Consider the following 26,770-nt stretch of genomic DNA (forward strand, 5'->3'; position numbering starts at 1 on the left):
ATAATTTCGTGACCTTTTCTGAAACGAGGAAGGAGGTGGGGCGTGCTGCACCCTGGTCCCGGAGGTAATTCGTCACTGCGGGATTACGCACCTTTGACCTCCAGCACTTGTCAACAAGTAAGCTGCTGCACGGAGGGGCCGCGTCAGTGCGACCGAAATCCACCAGCAGCAACCGGTTCGCCACGTGACCAGCGTGCAGCTCCCACTGTCTTCTTCTTCTTCTTCTTCTTCTTCTCGTTTCCGCGTTTCAACCGAGTTGGGAGCTCTGGGGCTTGAATGTCCTGCTTTTCACGCCGGGGAAACTGCGTCGCCGTGCGGGGGATCAACTCGGGCGGAGGGGGTGGTGGTGGTGGTGGTGGTGGTGGTCGGGGGGGAGACACTCGCGTAATCGCATCGCAACCCGCAGCTGCAGCAGCAGCAGGACCATGCTCACGCGGGTGAAATCGGCCGTGTCCAATTTTATGGGAGGCATGATGGCTGGAGGCTCCAACGGGGATCACACCGGCGGCTCGGATCTGCCCCTGAAGTACCCGTACAGCAGACCGGAGTTCCTGGGACTGTCGCCGGACGAGATCGAGTGCTCGGCGGATCACATCGCGAGACCGATCCTCATCCTGAAGGAGAGCAAACGGCTGCCGTGGTCCACCGGCTACGCAGAGTGAGTAATAAACCTGCACGCGTCCATCTTTGCTCGCACAAGAGCATCCTTTTTTTCTTTTTGGGAGGAGTGCGCGGACCCCCTGAGATCATGCACTCGTCAAGGTGTAAACATGAGCATCCGGCCGCTTTATAATTATGATTATGGAAGGATTCATATGTGACCACAATTAGAAATAGGCCAAGGTGAAGCAGCTGGCTTTCTCCTGATTTCTTCCTTCAGTGATAAACATCACATTTTTTTCCTACAGGACGTAAACATACCTCCTCCAAACAGATACGGTCGCTACAATGTAGCCCATAAGTGCTTTATTATTGTGATGATGCAACAATACCGTCAGCTTATTATAGTTGCAGAATCATTGTGTGTGTGTGTGTGTGTGTGTGTGTGTGTTTTATTTAATTAATGTTGTACAAAATGAGATCAACAAACTGCACCCTCAAATCGAAGGTTTTATTTTGAATAGCAATAACGATAATAGTCACCATGTTTGTTTCATTGCTGTACAGTATCAACAGCCTCAGTGAAGCTGGTCAAACTTGACTGTGTACTTTAAGATGTAGAATACAGTAGACTCAAGGTTTGTAGGTGTTCTTGCTCATGGGTTCCTCGTCAGATGCTAAAAGTCCTCCTCCTCCTTCTTGACAACTTGAGACCAGAATCCCAACCAGACCTGAGTTCATCTGTTGTATTATTGATATCACAGTTTATGTTTTGGGAGTGCTCACAATCCATTTGGCTCCTCGGCCGCTTCCTGCCGAGGCTCTAACGAACTCTCTGTTAGATTCTAAGAGGGACATGTTGTAAACAGCATCCAGCGCCGCAGCTTGACTCATGAGAAAAGCAAAGTTGTTCCTTTTTTTTTTGTTGCTTCTGTAAACTGTGTCGACAGCACGGGAGCGCGGCTGCAGAATGAAAGATAAATTAAAAGGCAGAACGTGAGAAAATGCAGACTTGGTGGAATATTTTCCCGACGGCAAAAACAACATTGAGCAGTGGAGCAGGATCCACGTTGTTTGCATACCGGTGAGAGCGGCCTCACACGAGACCTGCACTATGCAAACAAAAAGCTTCGTGTGGTTTGAAGTTCGCTTTCGACTCAAAAGTAGGCCAAACACTCACCCTCATCATCGTCACAGTCGCTTCCACTCATGCGCTCCCACATTGAAGTGTCTGGGTTATCGGGGTGGTTAGCGAGGCCGTCTCTTAGCCGTACGGGTCACAGTTCAGTCCTCGAGGCGATCCTATCAACACGGTGTGTGTGTAAATGCGGCAGTTCAGTCAGTGCCCTGAATCCACAAAGAAGAGTTAGAGTGCTCTGTTTTCTTCCCAGGACATGACGCCTCATCATCACGCCTGTTTCCTGGAGCTTAAAGGCTTCATCGATGATGTGAGACCGATGCGTGCAGTACACTCTCCATAACTCTTTGCATCTAATGTTTCCACTTCCTGGCGTGCTGCTGTGAACCCGACGATGTGCAAGTCTCGGTCATCCGAAGTCCGCCCCAGGGCTCCCGACACACGTGACCCCGTCGGTCTCACTCCCTCAGGCGACGGGTCCAGCAGAGAGAGAGAGAGAGAGAGAGAGGGATGAGGGCTGCAACTGGGAGTTGATTTTATTTGGTGGCTCTTTTCCTTATTCACAGAGCAATCGCTTGAAAACAACCCCGTCTCATACAAAATGACGTTCCCATTCAACAAAACTGCACTCTCAATTATGTTTATAGAGGGAAAACATGTTTTCTCCCCGAGCTCGAGGGCGATTTCATAGCGTGGAGATGCATTCAGTCCTTAAAATTGTTGTTGACACATTTCTATCGATTGACCTTTTTTGACTCGTTGACTGTTTCAGTGCACGATGGATCTATATGGTCTGTGTCTGAAGAAAGTGGTTGAGTCTCATACACGCCCTCCGCTATGCTTCCTCATGCTAATCTGCCATGAATAATTTGAAATCTCAAGACGGAAAAGAAAGGAAACCATCACCCACTTCTATGTAGGTTGCATACATTTAGTTAAAATGGTAATCTATATATATATATATATATATAATATCATTATTAATTCATAATGATTGCTAATTTAGGATTAAAACACATTTATTGTTTTGGGGTTTTGGTTTCTTATTAAAATCGCCAGACTTAAACGGAATAGTTAATTCTACAGGATCAGTTGTGTGTGTGTGTGTCGGATAACTAAGGGTCTCTGGGTTAGCTGTTGGGGTCATTTCTGAACTGCTCCCTGTGGTGACAGGAAGATAATTCTAGCTCCACGAGAGGGATTCTGACTTCCCGTCTCCGAGTGGGTGCACTGTCGGGTCCAGTGAGCATAATCGTTTGAATGGATCAGTGAGTATTGCTCACCGCCCTTTTCATCCCCGCTGCCTTCCTCCCCACTTGTTTTCCACCCGTCACGCAGGCGTCAGCTCCGACCGCGAATGATTCTCCCCCCTGAAAAAAATAACTGCGTCTGATGCCTTCGGTCGAGTTAAAAATCGGGCGAGCTATCGCTGTGACCTCTGTGTCCATTCACAAAAAAAAAACTCAAATGCCAAGTCGCAGTTGGCATACCTTTTTTTTTTCATAATGTAATAATATTTGTGGTCGGTAAATCGTATGGATCTATATGGTCTGTGTCATCGCCCAATTTTAAACGTTACCTCACACCGGGTCCCTTCCTCTGAATTCTTTTGGTGCAGTCCGAATGAAGAAGTGATGGATTAATCCCCGAAGTGTCTGATCGTCAAATAGATTGACAATAATTATGACTACTTTAACCCGGTCTAGGTTCCTATACACGCTCATAACTTCCGCATGTTTCCATTTGTTTTGGACAACTTGGTTCCAGCCTCTTCTACCCTTATTATTTTGTGTTTGCTCCAAGCTACTTTCTAGGAGGGAGACGAGAGCGATGGTCCGCACCTGATAGTTTTGATTTGATGTTGAACTTCAACAAGAATAAATCAAGGCTGGCAATGAGCATAAAATATAGTCGACAGAAAGCTCTCCAGCGGTGGAATGATTATGATTATTGCCAAAGACTATTCTTAAGAGCTTCGTTGAGTGCAGTCGGCCTCCACCTCTTTCCTCTCACCACCTCCTCCAGCTCGCGTGTCGTGATGGGAGACCAGTGGCAGTGAGAGGGTAAACCAGTTGTGACGAAGCAGGTTCATCCATAATTCCACTTTTTTGATTTTTCTCTTCAGCCTTTTTCTGATATTTTTTCACTGCAAAAAGGAGGTCGATTACGTCAACGTCGACCCCCTCGGGCCGCGGAGAAGGTTGAGCGCATGACTCGGCTCGCCGCTGCTTCCATCCCATGACGCAGCGCATGTTTCTTGTGTCTGCCGCGTCGACACGCGGCCACATCGCTGTGAGGCACAAAACGACGTAACGCGGCCGCAGTTCAGTGCCGGCTCGCTCTCCTCGACTTGACGCTTCACGATGAGTTCAACGTTGAACAAGACCTTGTTACGCACTTCCATAAAGACGCCGCCGGGTCGTCGTTATCCTCGCCGTATACATATTCTGAGACGTTGCAGCAGAAAAGTACAGTCGCGAAATGGATACAAAGGATTATAGCAAATGGGGGGATTATCTAAACATTGGGACATTCCGCCAGATATTTAAATTGACCCATATGAAATAAAAGTGGGCAATGATATTGTAATATAAAAGATAAACGTCCAGTCAACGACCTGGTGGTGTCTGATGATGCCTTTTTTGGAGCAAAAACGTGAGGGTCAAATGTTGGAAAAAGAAGCCACCCGTTGGTTTACAGCGCTGACCGAGTAATTAAGGTCACGCTGTCGTCGTCTCAGATGGGAAGGAGTGAAATTAGGTAAGCGGACAAGACAGCCCTGCTCTCGTACACTGGCCGTGCCTCGGGGTCTGGGTGGCGTCTCCTCTCGCATTGAAGAGCCTTTCATCATGTGAACGTCCAGGGTCACATGACCGCTGGGGGGGCTTTTGGTCTCAGACGCGCATGACGGTGTCTTGAGTTTTGTGTGGCCTCTATTCATCAGATGAAGTTTCGGGGGAAAGAGTTGAACACATTAACGACACATCGCGTACCGTATGCTAACGTAACGTGCACATTTTACACACCATACCATCATTTCACAGATTGATTTTTTTTTTTTTTTTTTAAAGCTTAAAAACTAAAACGGTGGCATGAACTGCTGCCTGGAAGTGGGCTGGATATGCTGTGGGAAATAGTCTTTTTTTGTGTTGTATTTAACAATAAAACAGACAAACTTGGTTTTAAATCTCAGGTATTTTCTCTGTTCAATATAACAATCCAGAATTTGTATCTTTAAGACTAGAGTTGCCTCTTTTTCAAGGCAGAATAAGCAACAGCTTAAGTCAAAAAGTTCATTCATCACCTCTTTGCACTCGGATAGAGAAAGACATTTTTCTCTGCCTGACTTGTCGCAGCAGTTAAAGCTGGAGGAACCAATAACATGAACAATGGTCCTATTCCAACCGTCACTTTATCTTCACAGCTTTCCCGACCTTTGCAAAGAAAATGGGGACCAACGAAGCAAGAAAACGAGCGAGAAAATAACTCGTATTACAGAAACGAATCAGGCACCAGGGTCTCCGAGGACAAAACGACCCACACTGACGAGAAAATAAAAATGTAATGAGTCTACGGAATCGATCAAAAAAGACCATCATGGCCACAACTCAGGAGAAAAGGGGAAATAAAATAGAGATGTCCTGAATAAAGTCACCAGGACTAACAAAGGATCAAGGCCTACCACAGTGCTATTAATTTTTTAAATACCAGTTAAACTCGACCACAGCTACCAACACCGGTTCTTCTGGGACGAGACGTACTGGTGGTTGAATGGGGAAAGATCAGTGGTTTGTTATGTACCTCACAACCACTGACGTACAGTAAAAGCTTCCGTGATGTTAAAACGCTTACAAAAACACACACAAAAATGATCTTTTATATAATGTTTCAGATCGTATAGGGTGTCGCTTTTTTAGCGTGCAACTTTAAAACCGTCCCAGTTCTTCCCAGATGGTATGGTGTGTCCCCCTTTTCGGTGTGAGGGGATCTGGTTTACTGAGCCAATTCGACCCCCGCAAGGACGACGAGGAACCGGATCACGGTTTTGCAGTCGAGGATCGGATCGGATCGTATTAGGACAAAAGAAAAACGGGGAGCAAATGTAACTTTTAGAGATGCTCCTGTCGAGGTGTTTTTACCTCCAGATGTCCTTTTGTGAGTCATCTACGGTAGTTATTTGCATAAAGACCATTCAAACGAGGAAATATATATATGTTCTATTGATAATAACAAAATCTTGAAATTAGCTGATGCATTATAAGCAATCTATGACTATTGTTAGGAAGTTTAAAGAAGTCATACGGTCCGTTACGCCACGGCTGAGTCGGCAAATTCTGTGTTTCATGTGAACCCGTCTTGTGGACTCGCCACAGGGAGTGTGCTATAATTAGATTTCAGGACAGGGGAAGGGGTGACTAGCCCGTTGCGTAAAGGCTCCAATTAAAATCAATCTCACTGAGTGAAGGTCTGCTCAGTCAATATCCTGCCGGCTTGACAACCCACAGTGTTTTCTTAGCTGGAGACGGAGGGTCCGTGCTCGCCGCGTTCATCTCCGGGACCAATTAGGATTACTTGTATAAGATCCTCCGCAGGGGGAGGCAATCACGACTGGCTCGATTTCATAATGTCTCAATTATTTGATATGGCTCTCGCTTGAGACGTCGCTTAAAGAGACACGACGCTGCCAGTGTCTTGAGTCTATAACTATAATTGACCTTTTTTTTTTATGACGAATGTCTGTTGAAATAAACGGTGAGAGACAAAAATACATGTTTTAGATTTCACATTTTGTCCCTTCTAACCTCTCGAGCTCTGATTTTGATACGATACCCATATGGACAGTTTTAATAGGGCCGCTGTGGACTTACCATCTCCCACAGTGTGGCTAAATCCAGAATGGAGTATTGTCCAGCTCGCAGCAGCAGTCCACCATATGCCAGGTGTTGCATAATGCAGTATTTCTGTATATTTCTGTCCTCTCACCTGCATGCGTGGGTCTCGAATGGAGACGTGTATTTAAAGAGAGTGTGTGTGTGTGTGTGTGTGTGTGTGTGTGTGTGTTTGCTGACTTTATCTCACACTGTCTCACGTTGATTATAAAAATGCAAAAAAATAAAAAGATATGCTGCCACAAAGGGAATCTCTTACACCGAAATTGAGGAAAGGGTTTATGTATGGTTTAAACCTAATTAACCATACACTATAATGTATTTATTTTCCTTTCTTACAGTCTTTGTGCAGCTTATTGACGTATTAACAGCTGTGTAGCTGTCTCTTTCTCCTTCGATCGAAATCATTCCAACAAAATAACTGTTTCCAAAGAAGACTTTCTACAACCTAGAAGCTTGGATGACCCTTAAAAAAATATTGAGTCGTAGATTCTAAACTTATGTCAGTGTGTATTATGTTTATTATTCATATGTCTGTATAGTGCACTCATCATTCCACAAAGCACTACTAGATTTAGGGATTCCTTTCAAACTAATATTAGCACAGTTCATTTATATGGTCTACAGTATTTGTAATGTCATATTTCCAATGTATTCAATACTTTTTTTTGAATTTATATTACGTTGTAATTAATAAAAAACAAGTCTTTTATTCTCAGGTGTCCTGTTAAAGTGATGCGTGGCTTAAATTCCTTGTTTTTATGTCCCTTTTGTGCCCTCTACATTTAGGGTGATCAATGCAGGGAAAAGCACGTTGAATGAGGACCAGGCCTGCTGTGAGGTGCTGGTGGTCAAGAGGAGACCTGCAGGATGCTCCACGCCCAACCGAACCCCGACCACCCGCAGGAGGTCTTCCCTCCCCAATGGAGAGGGCCAGGGCCCCCGGGAGAGCCCGGTGAGTCAAACGGAGCCAATACGCAAACATATTTCATGGATGCACGTCAACGTAATCAACCCAGGCTTTACACACACAATATCGTTAACAATATGGCCGCTCGCACAATCGCCTACTAATTAACAAACTACACAACCACACAACAGCTATGCCCGGCCACAGAACACACACACACACACACACACACACACACACACACACACACACACACACACACACACACACACACACACACACACACACACACACACACACACACACACACACACACACACACACACACACACACACACACACACACACACGCGCGCGCGTACCTCACTCTCATCACAATTCAGTCACAGCAAACATGTCGTAAAACATTCTCACAAAATCCACCGTTTAGGTTTTCTAAACTACACAATATTTAGATTGCCTACCATTTTGCAACAATGCCACCCAAGGAAGAAGGCCTTACCACAATAATATATATTTGTGAGAATAAAAAGTTGTGCAATTTAAATGAGCGAATGCTGCTACTAGTAGGATATTAAAAGGTGTTTTTTAATGATTGCAAGTGAATAAAAAATATTTCTTTACATTTGATTATAAAAACAAACGCGTTATCCTGAGCCATCTTTTTGATAACGTGTCACAGACTGGATGCTTCCACATTTTCAGTAGTCCTTGAATGCCCCTGGGGGGCCTGCCGTCGGGACCCGGCGTCCCCTCATGCAGCCCCATAGGCAGTTTCCTCGGGACGTCCAGCACCGCGTCCTTCACCCATCGCGGCCTCGGCCTCCATCAGCTCTTTTTCCATCATTTTTTTTTTAACTCACAGAAACACACACACACACACACACAGGCTTCAAAGGTTAACCACGTGTCCTTCTGCAAGAACAGTGTGTTCTGTACGATAAAGTAATACTAAACATTTCTCCTCCTCAGCCCACCAGCTCTTTGCTCAGGCCCAGCCAGAGCCTCCAGCGAGCTCATGCAAGTACCTCGTGACTCACTGCTGCAGTGAGACTAGAGCGATAAGAGGAGCGTTGCGCCTTTGTAGTGCTCCTCTGCTCACTTCATAGGCTCATGTTGTAGAACCTGCCCCGCACTATATTTAGAAAATCAGCTCTTTAGTGTGTGCAGAAATACAAAGAAATGCATTATAAGCCCTGCAGGACAAAGCGGCCCTCCATTTTTTTTTTCTTCACTTTACATACTTGTTTATGATGAAATATGTGCAACTCAATGTCCATACTTTGATGTTATTTGACTTTCAATACATGAAAGAAAAAATAAGCATGGCCACTGGCTATGAGGGGGGAATCACAGAGTTGCTGCATCTTTTTTGAAGGCGGCAAACTCAAAAGACGTGCGATGATTGAAGCGGATCACAGGCCACTTTGTGTCAGCGTTATGTGGGAGGGAGCACTTTGTAGATGGACGGGATCCACACCTCCATCCGGAGGCGTGGATCCCGCGGCACACATCACCGGGTCGGGCACTTTTAGATCAGAAGACGTCATCGAATGAGAGTCTGAACGCGTTCCTTCCTGAACACTTACAGCGTGGGATGGATTTAGATGCAGTGTCAATACAGGGTGGAGCTTTGTGCAACGTGTGAATCACCGACGAGTCGGCTTCAACACCTGGGTTAAAGTCGGTCCCACCTAGGATGGAACAAGGGTTTCTATTCCTCTGGATCACTGAGACGATGCACATCAGTGGTCCCCAACCTTCTCGCTTGTGACCCTTTTACACAGCATCCATCCATTACCCGCCGCCACATGATGCAGACTAAATGTCGTGTTTTGTTCCCCTAGATTTTAGTTTAGAGTGCTTAAGAAGTAAAACTGTCCAGTATAGAGAAAAGCCACATAGAGCTGACCTTTGTTTTTCTTTCTTTTTCTTATTTCCTATTTCTGAAATGTACAGTCTCTTGAGGTTGGGGGATCCCTCCAGGTAAGGAACCACAGCAGACATTTTGGATGACGAGGCATTACGTTTTCATTCATTTTGACAATAATAAAAAAACACCCACACAAACCTAACTTCATGGAGTTTTGTTGCGAGCATCCATTTCGAGATCCTTATTAAATCTTGACATATTTTATTGGCTCATATCAACTTCTGTCGGATGGTTAGAGAAACTGTTGAAGACGGTCATTATTAATAGGGAGCCATGTAGACACTGATTATTTCACTTTATTTGTGGACTACAGGTGACAATAAAGACTTAAAATACAATCCATGGATTAATGTGCCATCGTCTGACGTGCGTTTGACTCCCATCTGTATCCAGGACAGCTCCGAAAGCCTCACCTTCCACTACTGGGCGATGTTCGATGGCCACGCCGGCTCCGGGGCGGCCGTCGTGGCGTCCCGCCTCCTGCATCACCACATCGCCCTGCACCTTCAGGAGGTGATGGAGATCGTCTGCAGTCCGAACCTGCTGCCCCCCACGTGTTTCGGGGAGGAGGCGATCAACCACCACCTCACCCCGACGTCCCAGCGGGCCCTCACCAGGGCCGCGTCCCTCCGCGGCGCCGCGGGCGCCCCCGGCTCGCCCAGCACCCCGCCCACGCGCTTCTTCACGGAGAAGAAAGTGTCCCACGAGAGCCTGGTGGTCGGAGCCATCGAGAATGCTTTCAAAGACATGGTAAGGGGGCGTTAGCACCGGAAATAGCATGCGCGCCATTAGCATCACACACCACAGGAAACATGTTGCCCTTAATGTTCCGTAGGGTACTGCTACTTCAGTTAGTGATGCCCAGAATAACGCTGGACATCCCCCTTTTTTAAATTGACCAAAGTTTTTGCCTCCATTGCTGGAGTAAAAAAGGCCAGACGTGCCCTTTTTCTCAAAATAATAATTTAAAAAAAAGAAACTTTTTCCGGCTGCCTTGCTTGGAAGCAACGATATGCTGGAAAAAATGAAAGACACAAACGTGTCTGTTAAATGCAAGCCTGCAATCAAAACTGTAAGTGTTAATCTGAGCTTTTTTTGTTACATGCTTTTCCTTTCATTTCCTTTTCACCCACATCATAACAGAATTTGATAATAACTGCACATTTGTATAGATCGTCGCAACAAATCGTACACAGAATTCTTAAATTCTGATATGATTGCGGTGTAAATACACACGATACAGACACACGCGTGTACACTAACACGCCAAGCTGCTGTCCACACTGATGATAATGTATGACTGCTCCTCTTAACCTGGAAGCGCACACACACGCACGACAAACATCTTTTAAAGATATGATCATGCACAACATGGTTTACAAAAGTCGAGCACCACAGTCTCTCAAAGTCTTGCGGGGAAAGACGTCGATAAAACAGACGAGATGCTCCACCTTTTGTTGCACCTACAACTCAACTAAACACTATAATAATGATAAATTGGAGCCGCACCGCGAGTAATCCACTGATTATTGTTCTGTAGAAATTGCCAGCAGAAGAGTTCAGAGGCCATGTTTTGTTCACAAACCCCACATATTCAGTTATTCAAGATAATAGACTATTCACAATTTAGAAACTTGAAACAGTATTTTTCTTCTCCCTTTGGTTAAAAAAAAAAAAAGAAGCTGATTTTATGTCAATTGATTAATCAACTATGTCAAAACATAATATGAATGAATAAAACTAATTACAAAAATTAAGCAATATACAAAAGCAAATAGTATTGCATGCAATAAAACTATTAAACATTTTATTTTTTATAATGAATATCTATTAGAGTGCTACTTTTGCCTGTGATGTCCTGAGAAAATACAATTCCACAGTGCACCTGTGTTTCCACCTCTTCACCACTAGATGGTGGTGTGCGATCACCTGTTCCTACCAAACTCCATGGCCATAAAAAGGGATATAAGAGTGTTGGGGCACTTACGGCCTTGTGTAGGTGTAATTAATGATTGTAGAATGATCAGTTAATTAATTGAGAGGTCTATTGTGAGTTTATGGTTAATGACGATGGAATGTTGCTACAGAGCCGTGAGGATTGTGAGTTGTGAACCACAGTTGCACATTGTTACAATACAATTTGCTGAAATGGAATGGCAGCAATCTGCAGAAAGCATCATAGATTACTGAAATTAGGATCCACTTTGAACAGTAAATAATAGTTCCTGTGTGTTTCTGTCCTCGTTTCCTTGACAGAAAGCTCTCTCCCCTCGACTCCTAGCTATCAGCAGACATCTCACTCGCTCTGCTTCCCGTCTCTCCTCTCGCGTGACCCCTGTGGCTCGTCGTCCCGCTGCACTCTTCACCCTCTGTGTCCTCTCTCGGTCTTAAAGGGGAATTGCACCGAAGTCCACCATTTCCAACCGTTGCAGTCACGGTGGACCTCCCCAATGCTTCGCGGCTCCAAAAAGCTCTCTAATGGTCTCAAGTTGTTCTTCAAGAGAGCTTTTGTACTTCATTGCTCAGTGTCTCACTAATTGTAATTGGAGCCCGGAGGCGAGATGCAACGCTGTAACCACCTGGAAAAACAGCGTCTGCTTTTCCTTCCACAGCTGCCATTTTATTTTCATTTATTTTGTGTAAGAACTGCAAACTGGTCCGCATCTCCACTTGGAACCCAAAAACGGTCACTTCCCTAAAGTCGATCTTGTGGCAGCATCTCCCCCCCCCCACCCCCCATCGTTTTAATGAAGCTCATTCTTTAAGAAAATGGGAAGTGTCAAGAGAATCCTGGGAAGGTTTGGTATCTCTCTAAATCTCTCGTCTGAGAGTTCACTGAGTCTCTCTGTATCTTATCAGCGGGATCTGCCTTTCATTTTTTCCTCTGACACGACTCACTGCATTCCTGTGTGTGTGTGTGTGTGTGTGTGTGTGTGTGTGTGAGAGTGTGTGTGTGCTACTGAAGCCCGATAAACACTCGGGGGTGTGTAAACATCAAAAGCAACATGTACAAAGGCGGTTGGTGGGCTCGTTTCAGAGAGAGGGGAGATGATTTCACTGTGTGATCGTCTTTAGTAGAACACATTTGTGTGTGTGTGTGCGTGTGCGTGTGTGTGTGTGTGCGCGTGCGAGCAGACTGCCACTTGTGAATATCCTATGCCTCATTTATGAATTGGGTTATCAGCATTAGTTCAATATTTTGGGAAATGTGCTTATTGGCTTGTATTCAGCAGACAGTTAGCTTAGCTTAGCACAACGACTGTAAACTGGGAACCAGCGAGCCGGCCCAGCGTATGAAGCTCAGTATGTCACGTCCTGCTTGTCAAGGACACAGAGACATTGGACTAGCGGAGCCGGGGATCGAACCGCCGATCCTCTGATTTTGAATGATGAATCATTTATTTAATTCCTCCTTTCCTTTTTATGCAAATAGCGACTATTCATGACAATAACAAACTAAAAGGATAGATGACATTTGTTAGTCTGCTTGAACAAATCTCTGTTGATTTTATTAATTTGCTAATGAGCCAATAGTTTCCATTTCGGAGTAAATTTGGCTATTGGGCCAGTAAAACCTCTCAGCTACATAGTCAAGAGCTTAATGTGAGGCGACTAAATATAGAAACGTCAAACCTGTCAGATCTAGGCAAGTTGGTTATGCGCTTTTTCTTTTCTTTTCTTTTTTTTATAACTGTGCCCACGCAAGTATTTGGAATGAAAGGAAACAACAAGTACCGTATGTACAAACAACCGATACGCAAAAACACAAAGAATCACAGATGAGACACCTTTTGAAATAATAACCTTAAAAATGGATCATTCTTCTATTAAAACTCCCCCCCCAGCAAACTAAGCTCAAACACCCAACGGGACTCCTAACCACCCAGAGAAGCCGAACCCGAATAAGCACTAAAATGAGAAAACTTGTGTGCTACCTCACTTCAATAGAGCAGAACTACTGAAGTCCAACTCTCAGGTCAGCGTCGGCATCAGTCTGGAGAAACCAGACGCACCAGAAGGCCTCGCAGCATCTGAACAGCCCAACAGGTGTCTGGGTGTCTTCATCAGAGGACCTTGAATCCAGCACCGGGTCCAGGCTCACACTAGTCCACTAGTTACACAAGCTGACTTAAAGAAACGGCTACCAGCTGATGCTACATGTTGGTGTCCTAACCTACTAATGTTACTACCATTTTTCCTCCATTTTCTGGACCTAGCTCTATCTATATATATATATATATATATATATATATATATATATATATATATATATATATATATATAATTTAATTTTTTATTTTAATTTTTCCTTCGCCCTACCTGGATTCTCTCTCTGTTTTTCCTTTGTCCCGCCCCTTTCCCGATATTTGTCCAATGACCACAGGTCACACTGACGGACACTTGCAGATACTAACGGTTTTGTTTGCCACACTGTTGACCTTCCATATCGTTTAGAGCCGTTTACACGACTCCATACATCCCATAGCTTTGTTGTTCTATTCTTCAAACAGCCCTGACCCGGAGCTCACAGGTGGTACGGTCAAACCTTTTCTTCTTCTTCTTCTTTGGAGAGTGAGCCGAGCTCCGCTATGAAGATGGTGGCCTTCAAAACAAGCCTTCAACAAACATTCACATCTTCTATGAGCGTACCTTGTTATTTACATTTTGTAGAAATATATACATACATCGCTTAGTTGTCTTTCACTAGTATCTAAAAGTTAAAAACGCCGATGCTACGATGTGTGGACGAGGTGTTTCTGGTTTCTAGTGCGTAGCTCCTGAGGTTTAGTTTGTGTCTATGGTGGTTTTTAGCGTGCCCCTGATATATTTGAGTGGATTTCAGTTCTAGCTCGAGTTATTTGTGTCGTGATGGATGATGTGGTCATATGATTTGTCCGTCCCATCTCTAGTGGCTTTTCTTCTTCTTCTTCTTCTTCTTCTTCTTCTTCTTCTTCTTCTTCTTCTTCTTCTTCTTCTTCTTCTTCTTCTTCTTCTTCTTTTTCTCAATCTTATTTCCACGAAACAATGACAAGTTTAATTTTGAAGAAGTGCGGAAAGCTTTTCGTCTCCGCCTGCGGGTCATTCAGCTCGGTCGTCACTCGACTCCTCTTGGCGGAAGCGGGGAGGAGAGAGGTGTCGCTGTTTATGCAGACATTTTCATTATTAAAGACTTTGCCTGCAGCACACAGCTAGGATAAAGATGTATGGCTCGCTATTGACTCATAATTCAATTAGGGGTGAAGGACACATTCGTTCACCCTCTCCCAACAAGCACACACACACACACACACACACACACACACCATCCTCCCTGACTCTTGAGAAATGTGTGCAGCAGCCATAATGTACGTGTGTGTTTATTCTGGATCTGGACAGGGAGATGGAGTGCAGGCATTCGGGAACACGCATATGTACCCAAACACACACACTGCCGTCTGCACAAAAAAACGCACACAAGCGTACAAAGTCACACACACATCCGGTCACACTAATGATTGCTTTCTATGCACACGCATGCAGAACTGTCGACTGTACATGCACTTGAACTCACAAACATCTGTCTTTTCTGCCCAGAAAAAAAAATAATATATATATATAAGGAGGCGGCGCTGCAGGGGCCGTGCATTTTTCCGGGACTATTTCCTGCTTCTGTTTTGCCATTAAAGGCCCCTCGGGAGCCGTTAGCATCAACAGTAGCCGCGGGGAGCGTAAACGGGTTGAACCACGTGTGAGCGGGCTTGGTTAAAATTGAAGTTAGCCTTTTGATTAATTTTCTGACAGGTTGATTATCCATCTAATTAATGAATTGATACAGTAGCATGGGCTTTTTTTTGTGTGTGTGTGTGTGTGGGGGGGGGGCTTAATTAGCAACAAATTAATCTGGGCTAATTAACCAGTGTAATAACCAGCGGCCAGCTCCAAACTTTCTCTCCAATTCCTTTTGGTTTCCATTACGCTTTATTGCTCCTTGACTTATGACGCCATTGATGAATGAATTAATTACGCTGCTATAATTAATAATGGCATAACGGTGGGTTTTAAGTACCAGGGTAATATTTTACTCGGTGTCAGGTTCTTGGATAAATGCTTTGTGGCGCTGCGTGACGGGAGGGGAAAATGTTTTTTTTGACGGCTGTGATGATTTAAAACATGATAATGTGCAGATGATGGGTGCGGATGATGTGCTCTAGATATAAATATGTGTGTGTGTGTGTGTGTGTGTGTGTAGGATGTGCAGATCGAGAAGGAGAAGGCCGTCTTTAACGTCTCAGGTGGCTGCACCGCTCTGGCCGTCGTCTTTTTGCTCGGGAAGCTCTACGTCGGGAACGCCGGTGACAGCAGGTGAGCTGCTCAAGTGGCCAAAACGAGTGTACCTTTTTTTTGTTTTTATTTTTATTTTTTTGCCCATGTAGCAGAAACCGTGTGTCCCAGTTTGAATAAACAGAAATGTGTTGCGTCTGCTCCACTCCCTTTTTAGAGCGATCATCATCCGGGCCGGGGAAGTCATCCCCATGTCGGCAGAGTTCACGCCGGAGTCAGAGAGACAGCGACTGCAGTTCCTGGTAAGGAAAAAACCTTTTTCTCGGGCTGCTTTCTCAGCTGTCAGATATTAGGGGAGCTGACCTACCCTCTCCCATTGAGATATACCAGCTACGCGTCGCTCCGTCTCTATTACACCGCCTGCTCTCATTGCCAGCTTAATAGACCGTGCAATTGTTTCCCCCCCCCCCCCTCCCGGGTACGTCAATCTTCTTCTGTTTCTTTCCATATCTAAAGGCCTACATGCAGCCCCACTTATTAGGGAACGAGTTCACACATCTGGAATTCCCGAGGAGAGTCCAGAGAAAGGAGGTCGGGAAGAGGATGCTGTACCGGGACTTCACCATGTCGGGGTGGTGCGTGACTTTTTTTTAAATGTTTATTTTTATTGACTTGATTCACTGATTTGTTTTTTTTGTTTTTTTTAATTCATCCCGTAACGTCAAACACAATGCACAAAGTGACTGTGACGATACCACACGTGTTTTAAAAATAGTACCAAAAAAAAAACATTTTTTGACATCATTAAACTTCAAATTAATCATAATTATGCCTTGCCCAAACATCACTTGTTAGTATTATGTGCGTTTGAGTGATTTTTCTATGATGTACCCTTTTATGCAAATGGCCAATCTCCATCCTACTGAGGGTGCATTAGTGTATGAAAGCCATTCAAAAGCTCCACTGTCAGAAGGAGCTCCATGCCGTGGCCTTGACATGTCTACTTCTGTCAGAGGGAGGTAAGAAGGAATGTGTGGGCACATTAAGGACAGCTCTTTATCTCACTGTGGAGAGAGGGGTGAAACCAGTCAGAGAGGGAAAGAGCAGGAAGAAAAGAGCCGGTACATGAGGACAAATGGAAATATGGAGGGGAGATAAAAGAAAGAGGAGAAGGAAAAGAAGGGACCAGAGTATTGAAGTGAGGGAGGGAAAGAGCTCATAATGCAGCTCATTAAGTGTACATTTTAATTTCCTTTTTCAAGGAGAACATTTGACTTTAAGGACCTTATTCGACTTAGTGCTTTGCCACAATAAAAAGAAATACTCCATAACAAGTAAGTCCTGTATTCAAGTGTATTTACTCAAGTAATACACTCAATATGTGGATTTCCTGCTACTTGTACTTTTTACTCGGCCCGACCCTCGAGGCCTCCTTCCAAAGCCACTCTCTCAAAATGATCATTATGTACGTAAACATGCAATAATGAACTTAAACACAAACATGGCTATTGTTCAACGGGTTCTCGCGTGAAATATGTGAAATAACCACAACCTCAATCACAGCGCATTACGAGACGGTGGCATCCAAATGTGACCCACCACAAAAACTATTTGACACCACTGAGTTAAGTTAAGGGAAAAACATCATGAGTAGGCTTTTTTTTTAAATTTATTTAAAAAGGTCTGTAAACTAAGCAAAATATGTAAACATGTCACAATAACTCCACAAGATCTTTAACAAGATCTCCTGGTTGAATGTTGGTTGTCATGGGTTTGCTTTTTTTCTTTTCTTTGTCGGGGGCATTTTATTTATTGCTTGCTGTCGTTATGTCAAGAGAATATAACAAAAGAGGTTACTATAACACATGACCTACCCTAGCTGTAAGCGCAGTACTTGAGTTCCTGTTTTTATAAAATTGAAGATCTTTATTCTAGACACGTAGAACATGTGTTGCACATAAACTTCTGCTTATGAGCGGTAGTTGCAGGCGACTTGAGGAGAGAGGAACCGGCTGGGTTCAGCAGATGTAGGTCAGTCCGTGGCGGCGCTCCTTATCGGGCACACAACTCTCAGCCCGCCGTCTGCTCGCTGTCTCGGCGGGCTGTGATGTATTTTTAATCAGGTTCTACCCATAAACCAGCTCTGCTCGTATCACCCGGACTTACGTCTGGGTCCTGAATGAGTACCCTGTCAGCCAGCGGGGCGGATCGCTCTGACGTGCGTGGGTGACATCTTGTATAGGTGCAGTTCAGACGCTCTATAGGTACAAAGGATCTTTTTTTTTTCAGGTCTCTGCAGCTTTCTGGTACACTCTCCTGTCAGTGTGTGCAGCCTACGTGCCCACATGCTGTGTGTGTGTGTGTGTGTGTGTGTGTGTGTGTGTGTGTGTGTGTGTGTGTGTGTGTGTGTGTGTGTGTGTGTGTGTGTGTGTGTGTGTGTGTGTGTGTGTGTGTGTGTGTGTGTGTGTGTGTGTGTGTGTGTGTGTGTGTGTGTGTGTGTGTGTGTGTGTGTGTGTGTGTGTGTGTGTGTGTGTGTGTGTGTGTGTGTGTGTGTGTGTGTGTGTGTGTGTGTGTGTGTGTGTGTGTGTGTGTGTGTGTGTGTGGGTGTACACCAGCATCCAATTCCCTCAAAGGCATCAATGATCAAGGCCACGCTCTAATGAAGGCATACAGGCCTGCAGCCCACCTACTCTCTGTCTTCCTCCCTCGGCTTCCTTTTGACTCATCCTCCCTCGGCCAGTTGGCCGCTTCCGTGACGCACACTGTGACGGCGGTCGCCGTCCAGGACGCGGTGATGGATGGCGAGCAGGCGGCCGCGTTCGCCGCGATCCAAAGGGGGGGGGGGGGGGATGAGGGAGGGGGGGGGATTCAGAGACAGAGAGAAATGTAAGCTGCACAGCTAGAGATGGAGGAGGAGAGGAAAAGGGGAACTTAGGAGGAGGGCAGTTATAAATGACAACGAACGGCCGGTCAAGCTGTCTCCTCTCCGGCGCCCACGTGGGCGTCTGTTCTCCTCCTGAACCTGTGGACAGTGAAGGTCTCCTGCTCCTCCCCCTCTCTTCTTCCCTCACTTCTCCCGTTATGCTTTCGTTCCGATGTGACCGATGCGATTTGGAGAGTCGTCACGTCGCTCGTCATTTTTGCTCCTGGAAGCGCCGCTCAATCTGCAGAAAAAAAAGCCCCTCAAGGTTGGCCAAAAAAAAGAAGTTTGTCTGAACCCAGCTGTCGATCGTTTTCTGATTTCATCCGCCGCTCACACGGGCCCGCCGCAATGTCACCTCAAAGTGTGTGTGTGTGTGTGTGTGTGTGTGTGTGTGTGTGTGTGTATATAGTGTGCGTGCAGATCAGGACGCCGAGCACAAGCTGCTAATGTTTCTCTGGCACCCCTCTTTGCACCGAGCGGAGGTGACATCACTCTTTGGTCCTGCCTGTCTCTCGTCACCCCCCCCCCCCCCCACTGCATCTCTTCCTCTCCTCTCCTCTCCTCTCCTCTCCTCTCCCATCCCTCTCTCTCTCTCTCTCTCTCTCTCACTCACTCGGTCACACTCTGCAACGTATCAGGTGAAAGCGCTCAGTGTTGTGGTCAAACAGTGCGGCCCCTTGAGCAACCTCTCCGCTCCCCCCCCAGAGGGAGAGCGTCCCCCGCCTGCAGGCTCCGGGGATTTCATCGAACACCCCTTTTGAAATAATGACGTAAAAGAGTGTCTGCTTGTATTTTGTTCGGAGACTTCACTTCTCGAAAGGTTAAATACTCAAATGAAAGAAGTTTTGAAGTGATGCGGCAGGTCGAAAAGTAGTTCAGACGGCGAGACCTGCACCAGTTTAATTAGATCCTTTTTTTGGGGTTAATGTAAGTTCAAGTTTTTTTGCGTCATCAAACTGCTTTTTTTTAATTAATTTTTTTTGCTTTTTTTCCACGCCATGAATATTGCAAACACGAGTGAGGAGACTCTGTATTTCTGTGTTTGTGGGCAGAGTTCGCTGCAATAGTCCTCGCTCTGCACACTGTTTAAAAAGAAAAAGAAAACAAAAAAAAGTGCTGAGTGCAGCAGTATGGTGCTCGCCTAAGGTGGAAACATATGGTCTCTCTGAGTGGAACCAGCAGTAATGTAAAAAACATCCAGGTCCCTGCTAATCGGCTACGCAGCAGCTGACATACATTGGATAAGGTGTGTGTGTGTGTGTGTGTGTGGGGGCGGCGAGCCTGGGTCATGTGATATTTGCACATTTTCTTATTTTTTAATCCGCTTCTCAGACACATTAGCTGTCGTTTCTTTCACATAAAAAGCTTTACTTCAAAAAACATTTCTTCATTTTTTTATTTCCTCCAGTCCAAAAATAAAGAATAACCTGTATTTCTAAATGCTATTTGATCCAGGTAAGGAGGGCAGATTTTTTGATTTTTTTTTTCGAGTGCGAGTTGTGAATAGAAAAAAACTCTTGTGCTGGCAGCTCTTCTGGAAAATTGGCTCAAATGTGTAATGTTTCTGGAGCTTTACAGTAACACAGCTGCTCCTCCCGAGTCCAACTGTACACCGGCTACACGAGCAGGAGCGCAGGGTTTCTGAGCGCCAGTAATGGAGGTGAAAGTGTGTCTTAATTAAGACCTGGCGTGAATACATACAGCATTACACAGTCTTTTTTCTTTTCTTCCCTTGTACTGCAGCTCTGTATGGACCCAAGCTGGAGACTGTAAATTATTCATCACTTGGGGAAGTTTTTAAACACAGCTCTGAGAGCACGGGGAATGTAAACGTGGGTACTCAGACACACACATGCACACACGGACACACGGACGCACACTCACACACGCGCACACACACACAAAGTCTTTTTTTAAAAATCCAACCGTAAACCAAGAGTGTCTCATACCCTCATAGACGTCTCTCTATTTGTCGCCAGGGAGACTTTTACAAGATCGGTTTAAAAGAAAAAAAACTGCTAAATTATGCTACGGCTCTGCGTCGTTCTCTGTGTGATGTCTGGGTGGATTTTCTTTCTTTTTTTCTCTCTTCCCTCCCTAGCATACTCTTTTCTCTTTTTTTTTCTTTCTGTGCCAGTCGGCTCGGCACAGGGTCTACGGGGGTTGCGGGGGCGGTGTATCATCAGGGCACGCGTACGCCCGGCTGCCATAAACCACAAAGCCATTAAAGTGTCCTCTCTCCTCTGTGCAGGGCGTATAAAACCATCGAGGACGATGACCTAAAGTTTCCCCTGATCTACGGCGAAGGGAAGAAGGTAAGAAATGTTATTCCCACAGACTTGTGCCTGTAATCAAAGCTCACGAGGGCACCATTAGTCAGCCCCCCCCCCCCCCCCCCCTCTCAGCCAGTGGAAGGCCTCTCTTTCCACATCCTGCACCAATACGCCACAGAAAAAAGCTCTTTGGGCTTTTTATGTCCCTCCGCAGGTAAAACAAAGCACTTTACACAGCTAGGAGTCAAAAGGTGGGACTCCTGATGGAGCCGCCCCGTGAGATGTGATGAAAGGCAGATGAAAAAAGTGTCAAAAAAAAAAGAAAAAGGGGACACACTTTAACTTGTAATACAACGTGGCTAAAGCACCGGCTTGCAGGGCAACCTAGTTAGCGTTTGGACGCGTGCCACAGGGGAAAAGGTCGAGCTCGGCACGCTGTTCATGACATTTCCCTCGTTGGTGCTGCTGCTGCTGCTGCTGCTGCTGCTGCTGCTGCTGCGTGTGGTGGCGGTGTGCAGCATCTTGTCCTTGTTGCATTGAACAAAAGGTCAGTGAGGAGGCACGATGGATCCGAATATGTTCTCACCGTGGCCTTCTCCGGCCGACAGTAGAGTCGTGCTCGACTGACGACGGGGGCAGGTGTCTGCACCGCGGCGCAGTTGGCCGTGCCCACGTCGCGTCTCTCTCTCTCTCTCTCTCTCTCTCTCTCTCTCTCTCTCTCTCTCTCTCCCCTTTTGAAGTGAGACACGGAGACGGATGGCTCGATGGACTGAGGGGGCTTTGTGCGAAGGCAGAAAAACGCCAGAGCACTTCAAAGCTCGGCGTGCAGCCTGCCGGGGCCCCGGCGCTCAACAATTAATCCCAGGATGTTTCTCCGTTTCTCCGCCCGGAGGAGCTTTTTTTTTTTTGAAACGCTCTCCCTTCTTCTTCTTCTTCTCTCTCTCTCTCTCTCTCTCTCTCTCTCTCTCTCTCTCTCTCTCCCTCCACTGATCCGGGCCTGACTCGCCCTCCCAACTCCTATCTCCCTCCTTACGCGCTGCCCTGTCTCATGAGCTGTACAGTCGATTTCAATTAGCCCACTTCCCCCCCAGCCCTTCGCCAGCCGCCTTTTTTTTTTAATAGAGGCGGCGGCGACCTGCGGTGGGAATCGGCTCGCTTGGTTTCGAAGGCGCCCGGGGCCCCCGGTGGAACAATCGCGAGGCACTCCCAGAACCGGAAGACGCTTGACGACGAGCTGGTGTTTCTCTGCATAAATGCTGCTCGTCCATCCAGAGACAGGTTCCCACCGGGAGCCGCTTGTTTCTGTCCGTGGTGCGCCGCGAGGGATGTGTCACGCAGGTTATTCTTTACAATTATCAGGGACGAATGCGAAGAGGCTCACAGAAGGCCATATTGTATTTTAATCAAGTGAGTCTTAACTTCATCCCTGGTGCAGTGTGTGTATATGCTCTTAGTAAAGAATATCTTGCTTCACAGTTACACATCTCGACAAACTTCCCTTCTGATCTGTTTTTGCAGGCTCGTGTGTTGGCGACCATCGGGGTCACCCGAGGTCTGGGCGACCACAATCTCAAAGTGCACGACTCCAACATCTACATCAAGCCCTTCCTGTCCTGCTGCCCAGAGGTAGGAGCGAATTGTGTGCGTGTGTCTCGTTTGACTCCTGAATCCTTTCTTCACAACATGAACCGTGTTCGCTTGTCAAAATTAATTTCCCACTGTTTGATATGAACTACAGTATACAAATCTTCTAGACGAGATACTTTTTGCTCAATAATCGAAAAAAATGAAAAAAGGCGGATGGACAAATGTGCGATGAAAACAACAAACACGTCTTGTTAAGAAACATCTGCCTCTTCATCTTTATTTATTCCTGATGATTGTTGAAGTTTAAAAAAAAAAAAAGTTTCAAAGTTGTTTTTAAAAAATAAATTAAGGAATGACCTGGAGGGCAAAACTTCCTATATATATATATATATATATATATATATATATATATATATATATATATATATAATATATAATTGTTTTATTTAAATTTGATGCTACTAAACTCAGTTGTTGCAAACAAAACACATTTTCTCAAATGAAAATGACAACAATTCACATCAACGGCGGTGTGGTGGATCTTTCTTCTTCTTTTTTTTTATTCCACCTCCTTACTTCCGATGTGGAAGTGCACAGTGTGAACGCCGTGGTCAACGTGCACATTAACATTCCCCCACCAGCCGCCGCTCTCAAACGACTCCTTTTCCTTCACAGTGTCGGCCGCACGTGATCTTAGGAGTCGCTCGCGAAGCGCATGAATTCTTTAATTCATGGCCCTCTGAGTTCAGTCGTAGTTCAGCCTCCTTTTTGAGTCACTATTGTTTCAGACGCATCATCAGTACATGTAAAACAAGTCAAACCTGAGCATTAGAGGTCCTGCTGGATGTTAAATACAGGAGGGAAAAAAATAGACAATTATTATATAAAGAAATGCGTGGAAGAGGAAAGCTGCAGAAAACAAGCCGACCTTGACACTCGAGGTCATCATCAGATCGTGAGCTCAAAAAACCAAAAGTTATTTTCAAAGTAATTTGAGAGATTGTGCCAGACAAGATTCACCACAGTGACTTTTCTCTTGACTTCCAGAAAATATAATAGAGAAAGACGTCCCCCCCCCCCTTTTGTTGTATTATTTATAGTGCTCACTTCTATAAAAGGAACTAAACGAGCGTCCTCCTAGAAACGACATACCGGTTCCTCTGAATAATCCACACATTTTTTACTGAGGAGAGTTTTCATTCAAACTACTTTCTCCCAAATAATAAAACATAGTGACAGTAAGCTCTGTATTATCGCGGATACCTGGGACCTTGATTGATATCGCCGTCTAATTTTGATACTTATGATAAAGGTCCTTGGTGCAGACTGAAATATAACTATATATATATATATATATATATATATATATATATATATATATATATATAACTATAAATATGTGAGCATTCAAAGTGATGAATCCTCGTGTTTTTAGTGATTTTAATCCGTCCAATACTTGGATATAGTATTACTTACTTATCTTTTCTAAAGTTACAATTTGACTGAAGCATCATGTTGGTTAAGTATGTTAATGCCTTTTTGATAGCAACTAAAAAACAGTATACTATAAAGATCAGTATACTATAAAGATATCGTAATCTGAACATTTCAAGGTTAGAATTTATGCCGCATCTCCGTCATATTGCTGCAACCGTACTCGGCCCTTTTTTTCTTCTTTTTTTTTAATCGGCAGCCATTTTGCCATCAATGCAGCGTAAACAGGTGTAGGCCATAATCGACGTTGAAAAGATGGTAAAACATACACAAATGCTACATCAAAACAAAATCCAATATTAAAACTAGCACAATGGATTCAGATATTCTATAATATTAATTCTGCTTGTTTGGTTTTTTTTTCCTGTTCTTCCCACTCATGAATACGGCAATAATCTCCTACGCGACAACTTCATCGAAAAATTCATATAACTTGTCCAAATGACTCCTAGAAAGCGAGCGTCTCTCATCCCTTGCCTCCTCCCCCCTTTCTCCTGCAGGTCAAAGTTTACCCTCTGGCGCAGTGCGAGCACGGAGCTGATGACGTTCTGGTGCTGGGAACCGACGGTCTGTGGGATGTGCTCTCTAACCAGGAAGTGGCTGAAGCGGTCACCTCTTTCCTGGCAAACTGCGACCCCGACGACCAGCACAGGCACGTTAGCTCATCACACGGCTGCAGGGGGGGGGGGGGGCTAAACTTCCTCTCACTCGGCGAGGACGAACGTTGTTATCTTGTTGTAATTATGCAAATTTACAAACATTTAGATAAGCAATTCCTCCAATGTCGAGGAGAAGCTTCTAAGACTGTTAAGGAGGCGCTCTGACTCCTCTACGACTGTGAGCTCAGTTTCCAAAGTTCACCATTTAGATTATTATCTCCCCCCCCCCCTCCTTCCCCAGCTGTCTGCTCTCAGATGAAATACTGTGCTTAATTATAATCAGATTTGACCATTTATCTTATCGTTCATCTGCGCGCCGTGACTGCGCCTTGATCATTCATCACTTTTGTTATGGCAGGTACACAATGGCGGCCCAGGACCTCGTGATGAGAGCACGGGGGGTGCTGAAGGATCGGGGCTGGAGGATATCCAACGACCGGTTGGGCTCCGGAGACGACATCTCCGTCTACATCATCCCCCTGACGTACGGCAACAAGCAGAACTAGCAGGAAAACACGACCACCGGCCGGGAACCCGTAACCCTCCGCCTCGACCTGCGCAGCTCCCCTCGTGCTCCAGCGTGGACTTCCTCCTCTGCTGAGCGATCCAAGATGTTTTTGGTCAGGGAATGGGATCTTTTTTTTCCTTCTTTTTTGTTGTTGTTTGTTTGTTGTCCAGGCTGTTTTCACGTTGATCGTCCTCAATCAGGGTGATCTCTTTTTGTCTGGTCCTTTTTTTTTTTTTCTTTTTTTTTTTTTTTATTAAAAAAAAAAAAAAATAGAGCTGTTGAAGAGTTGAACTACTACTTGGCTACACCCCCCCCCCCCCCCCCCCCCCCCCCCAATCCAGAGGAAACCATAATGAACCTTGTTCACCTGGTTGAGAGCAGAGACTCTCAAGGATGAGATGGTGATGGGCATCTAATGCACACTATTTATAAATGTGAAAATGTAAATACTCCCAAGGTAAGACATTTGATAAGTGTGTTTTTGATTAAACATCTGTACAGTGTGAAACTAAAAAAAAGCACTAACATGAAGACGGATGCCCTGCATATATGAATCATACCTCCTCTGTTCCATGTAGAGCTTTTTTAAATTCAGTCGTCTGCAGTTGTGAGTCCGTTAACGCGGAAGCCCGTAGATTTGTTTGTTTTTCCTGACGCCGCATATTTGTATTCATTTGCAAAGAAATTGCTTTTTTTGTAAAAATGAAGAAACGCATTTATGAAGAAAAGCGTAATGGGAGGAGCTACGAGCACCCCCCCCACCCCCACCCCCCCTCCCTCCGCTCTCACCATAGCATTACATGTAGCCTCTAGCTTTTACGCGCATTTGGTTTTTTAAAAGGTGGAAACAAAAGAAGTCTTGCCGTTGCACACGTTCCCCATCGGCCGTCTACCTCGTCATTTACTTCCTCTTATCGTGTCACGCGATCCCCACGTTGTACTCTTTGAGCGGCTGTTTTAATTTAATGCTTCATCCGTGTGCCAATATTCAGTCATGATTTGCTCCTGCACTTTTGTAAACATGCTTCCGGAAAAGCAGTGAAGGAAGAAAAAAAAACAGCCTCACAGGGAGCTGTGTGGGAATAGTGTGCGAAATATATATATTTGTATACGTATTATGCTCAATAACCCCCTTTGTCATGCAATCATGCTTCCCTTTTCTCAGTAACACTTGGATGTATTGTCCCTATTAAGATAATAATATATGTATACCTTCAAAGCAGGTAACACGACCACTTGCAGATGATTAAATATACAACGCTTACCCAATGTGTCCACAATCAATATTGTTTCCCCGATTCATTGGTTTTCCACATTTTAGATTTCAGCTTCTACTAATTGTGGCAAATATTCGATCTCGACTGCTGCGCGAGCGGCCGAAGCTGGTGAGACATGGAACAAAGTGACTTAATTTAAATGTAAAGATGGACGTCATGTTTTCAGTGGATACTTCTCCTCCTTTCTCTTGCTGTAAGCGATGTGCATCTTTTACGGGAACAGAAGACGTACATTGACCTGTTTATGGAAACCAAGGAACAGTGTAAAGAAAATGGCCTGAATGCTCTCTTTTCTGCTCTATTAAAAAGAAAAATGTG

The 26,770-nt window shown here is 45.1% G+C and overlaps 1 protein-coding gene across 2 annotated transcripts; it reads left to right on the forward strand.

Moving 5' to 3' along the window:
• Positions 1-43: 43 nt before the first annotated feature.
• ppm1h (protein phosphatase, Mg2+/Mn2+ dependent, 1H) lies at positions 44-26,770 on the forward strand. Of its 2 annotated transcripts, XM_034535720.1 has the most exons (11): positions 347-658; positions 7,417-7,582; positions 9,497-9,523; positions 9,864-10,220; positions 15,700-15,812; positions 15,949-16,033; positions 16,248-16,366; positions 20,906-20,969; positions 22,446-22,553; positions 24,509-24,660; positions 25,026-26,770. In XM_034535720.1, the coding sequence occupies exons 1-11, from the start codon at positions 426-428 to the stop codon at positions 25,171-25,173; spliced, it is 1,572 nt and encodes a 523-aa protein (XP_034391611.1). In that variant the 5' UTR covers positions 347-425; the 3' UTR covers positions 25,174-26,770. The 2 variants fall into 2 exon arrangements, with proteins under 2 accessions (XP_034391612.1, XP_034391611.1); XM_034535721.1 differs by lacking the exon at positions 9,497-9,523 and having other exon boundaries at positions 44-658.

This window comes from Cyclopterus lumpus, chromosome 6 (assembly GCF_009769545.1).
Source record: "Cyclopterus lumpus isolate fCycLum1 chromosome 6, fCycLum1.pri, whole genome shotgun sequence".
NCBI lineage: Eukaryota > Metazoa > Chordata > Actinopteri > Perciformes > Cyclopteridae > Cyclopterus > Cyclopterus lumpus.

Bases quoted from the DNA above. Each gene is read 5' to 3' on its own strand.
- ppm1h (XM_034535720.1), top strand. From the start codon at position 426: ATGCTCACGCGGGTGAAATCGGCCGTGTCCAATTTTATGGGAGGCATG. The intron at 16,034-16,247 runs GTAAGGAAAAAA...CCATATCTAAAG, and splicing joins GACAGCGACTGCAGTTCCTG to GCCTACATGCAGCCCCACTT. The intron at 16,367-20,905 runs GTGCGTGACTTT...TCCTCTGTGCAG, and splicing joins GACTTCACCATGTCGGGGTG to GGCGTATAAAACCATCGAGG.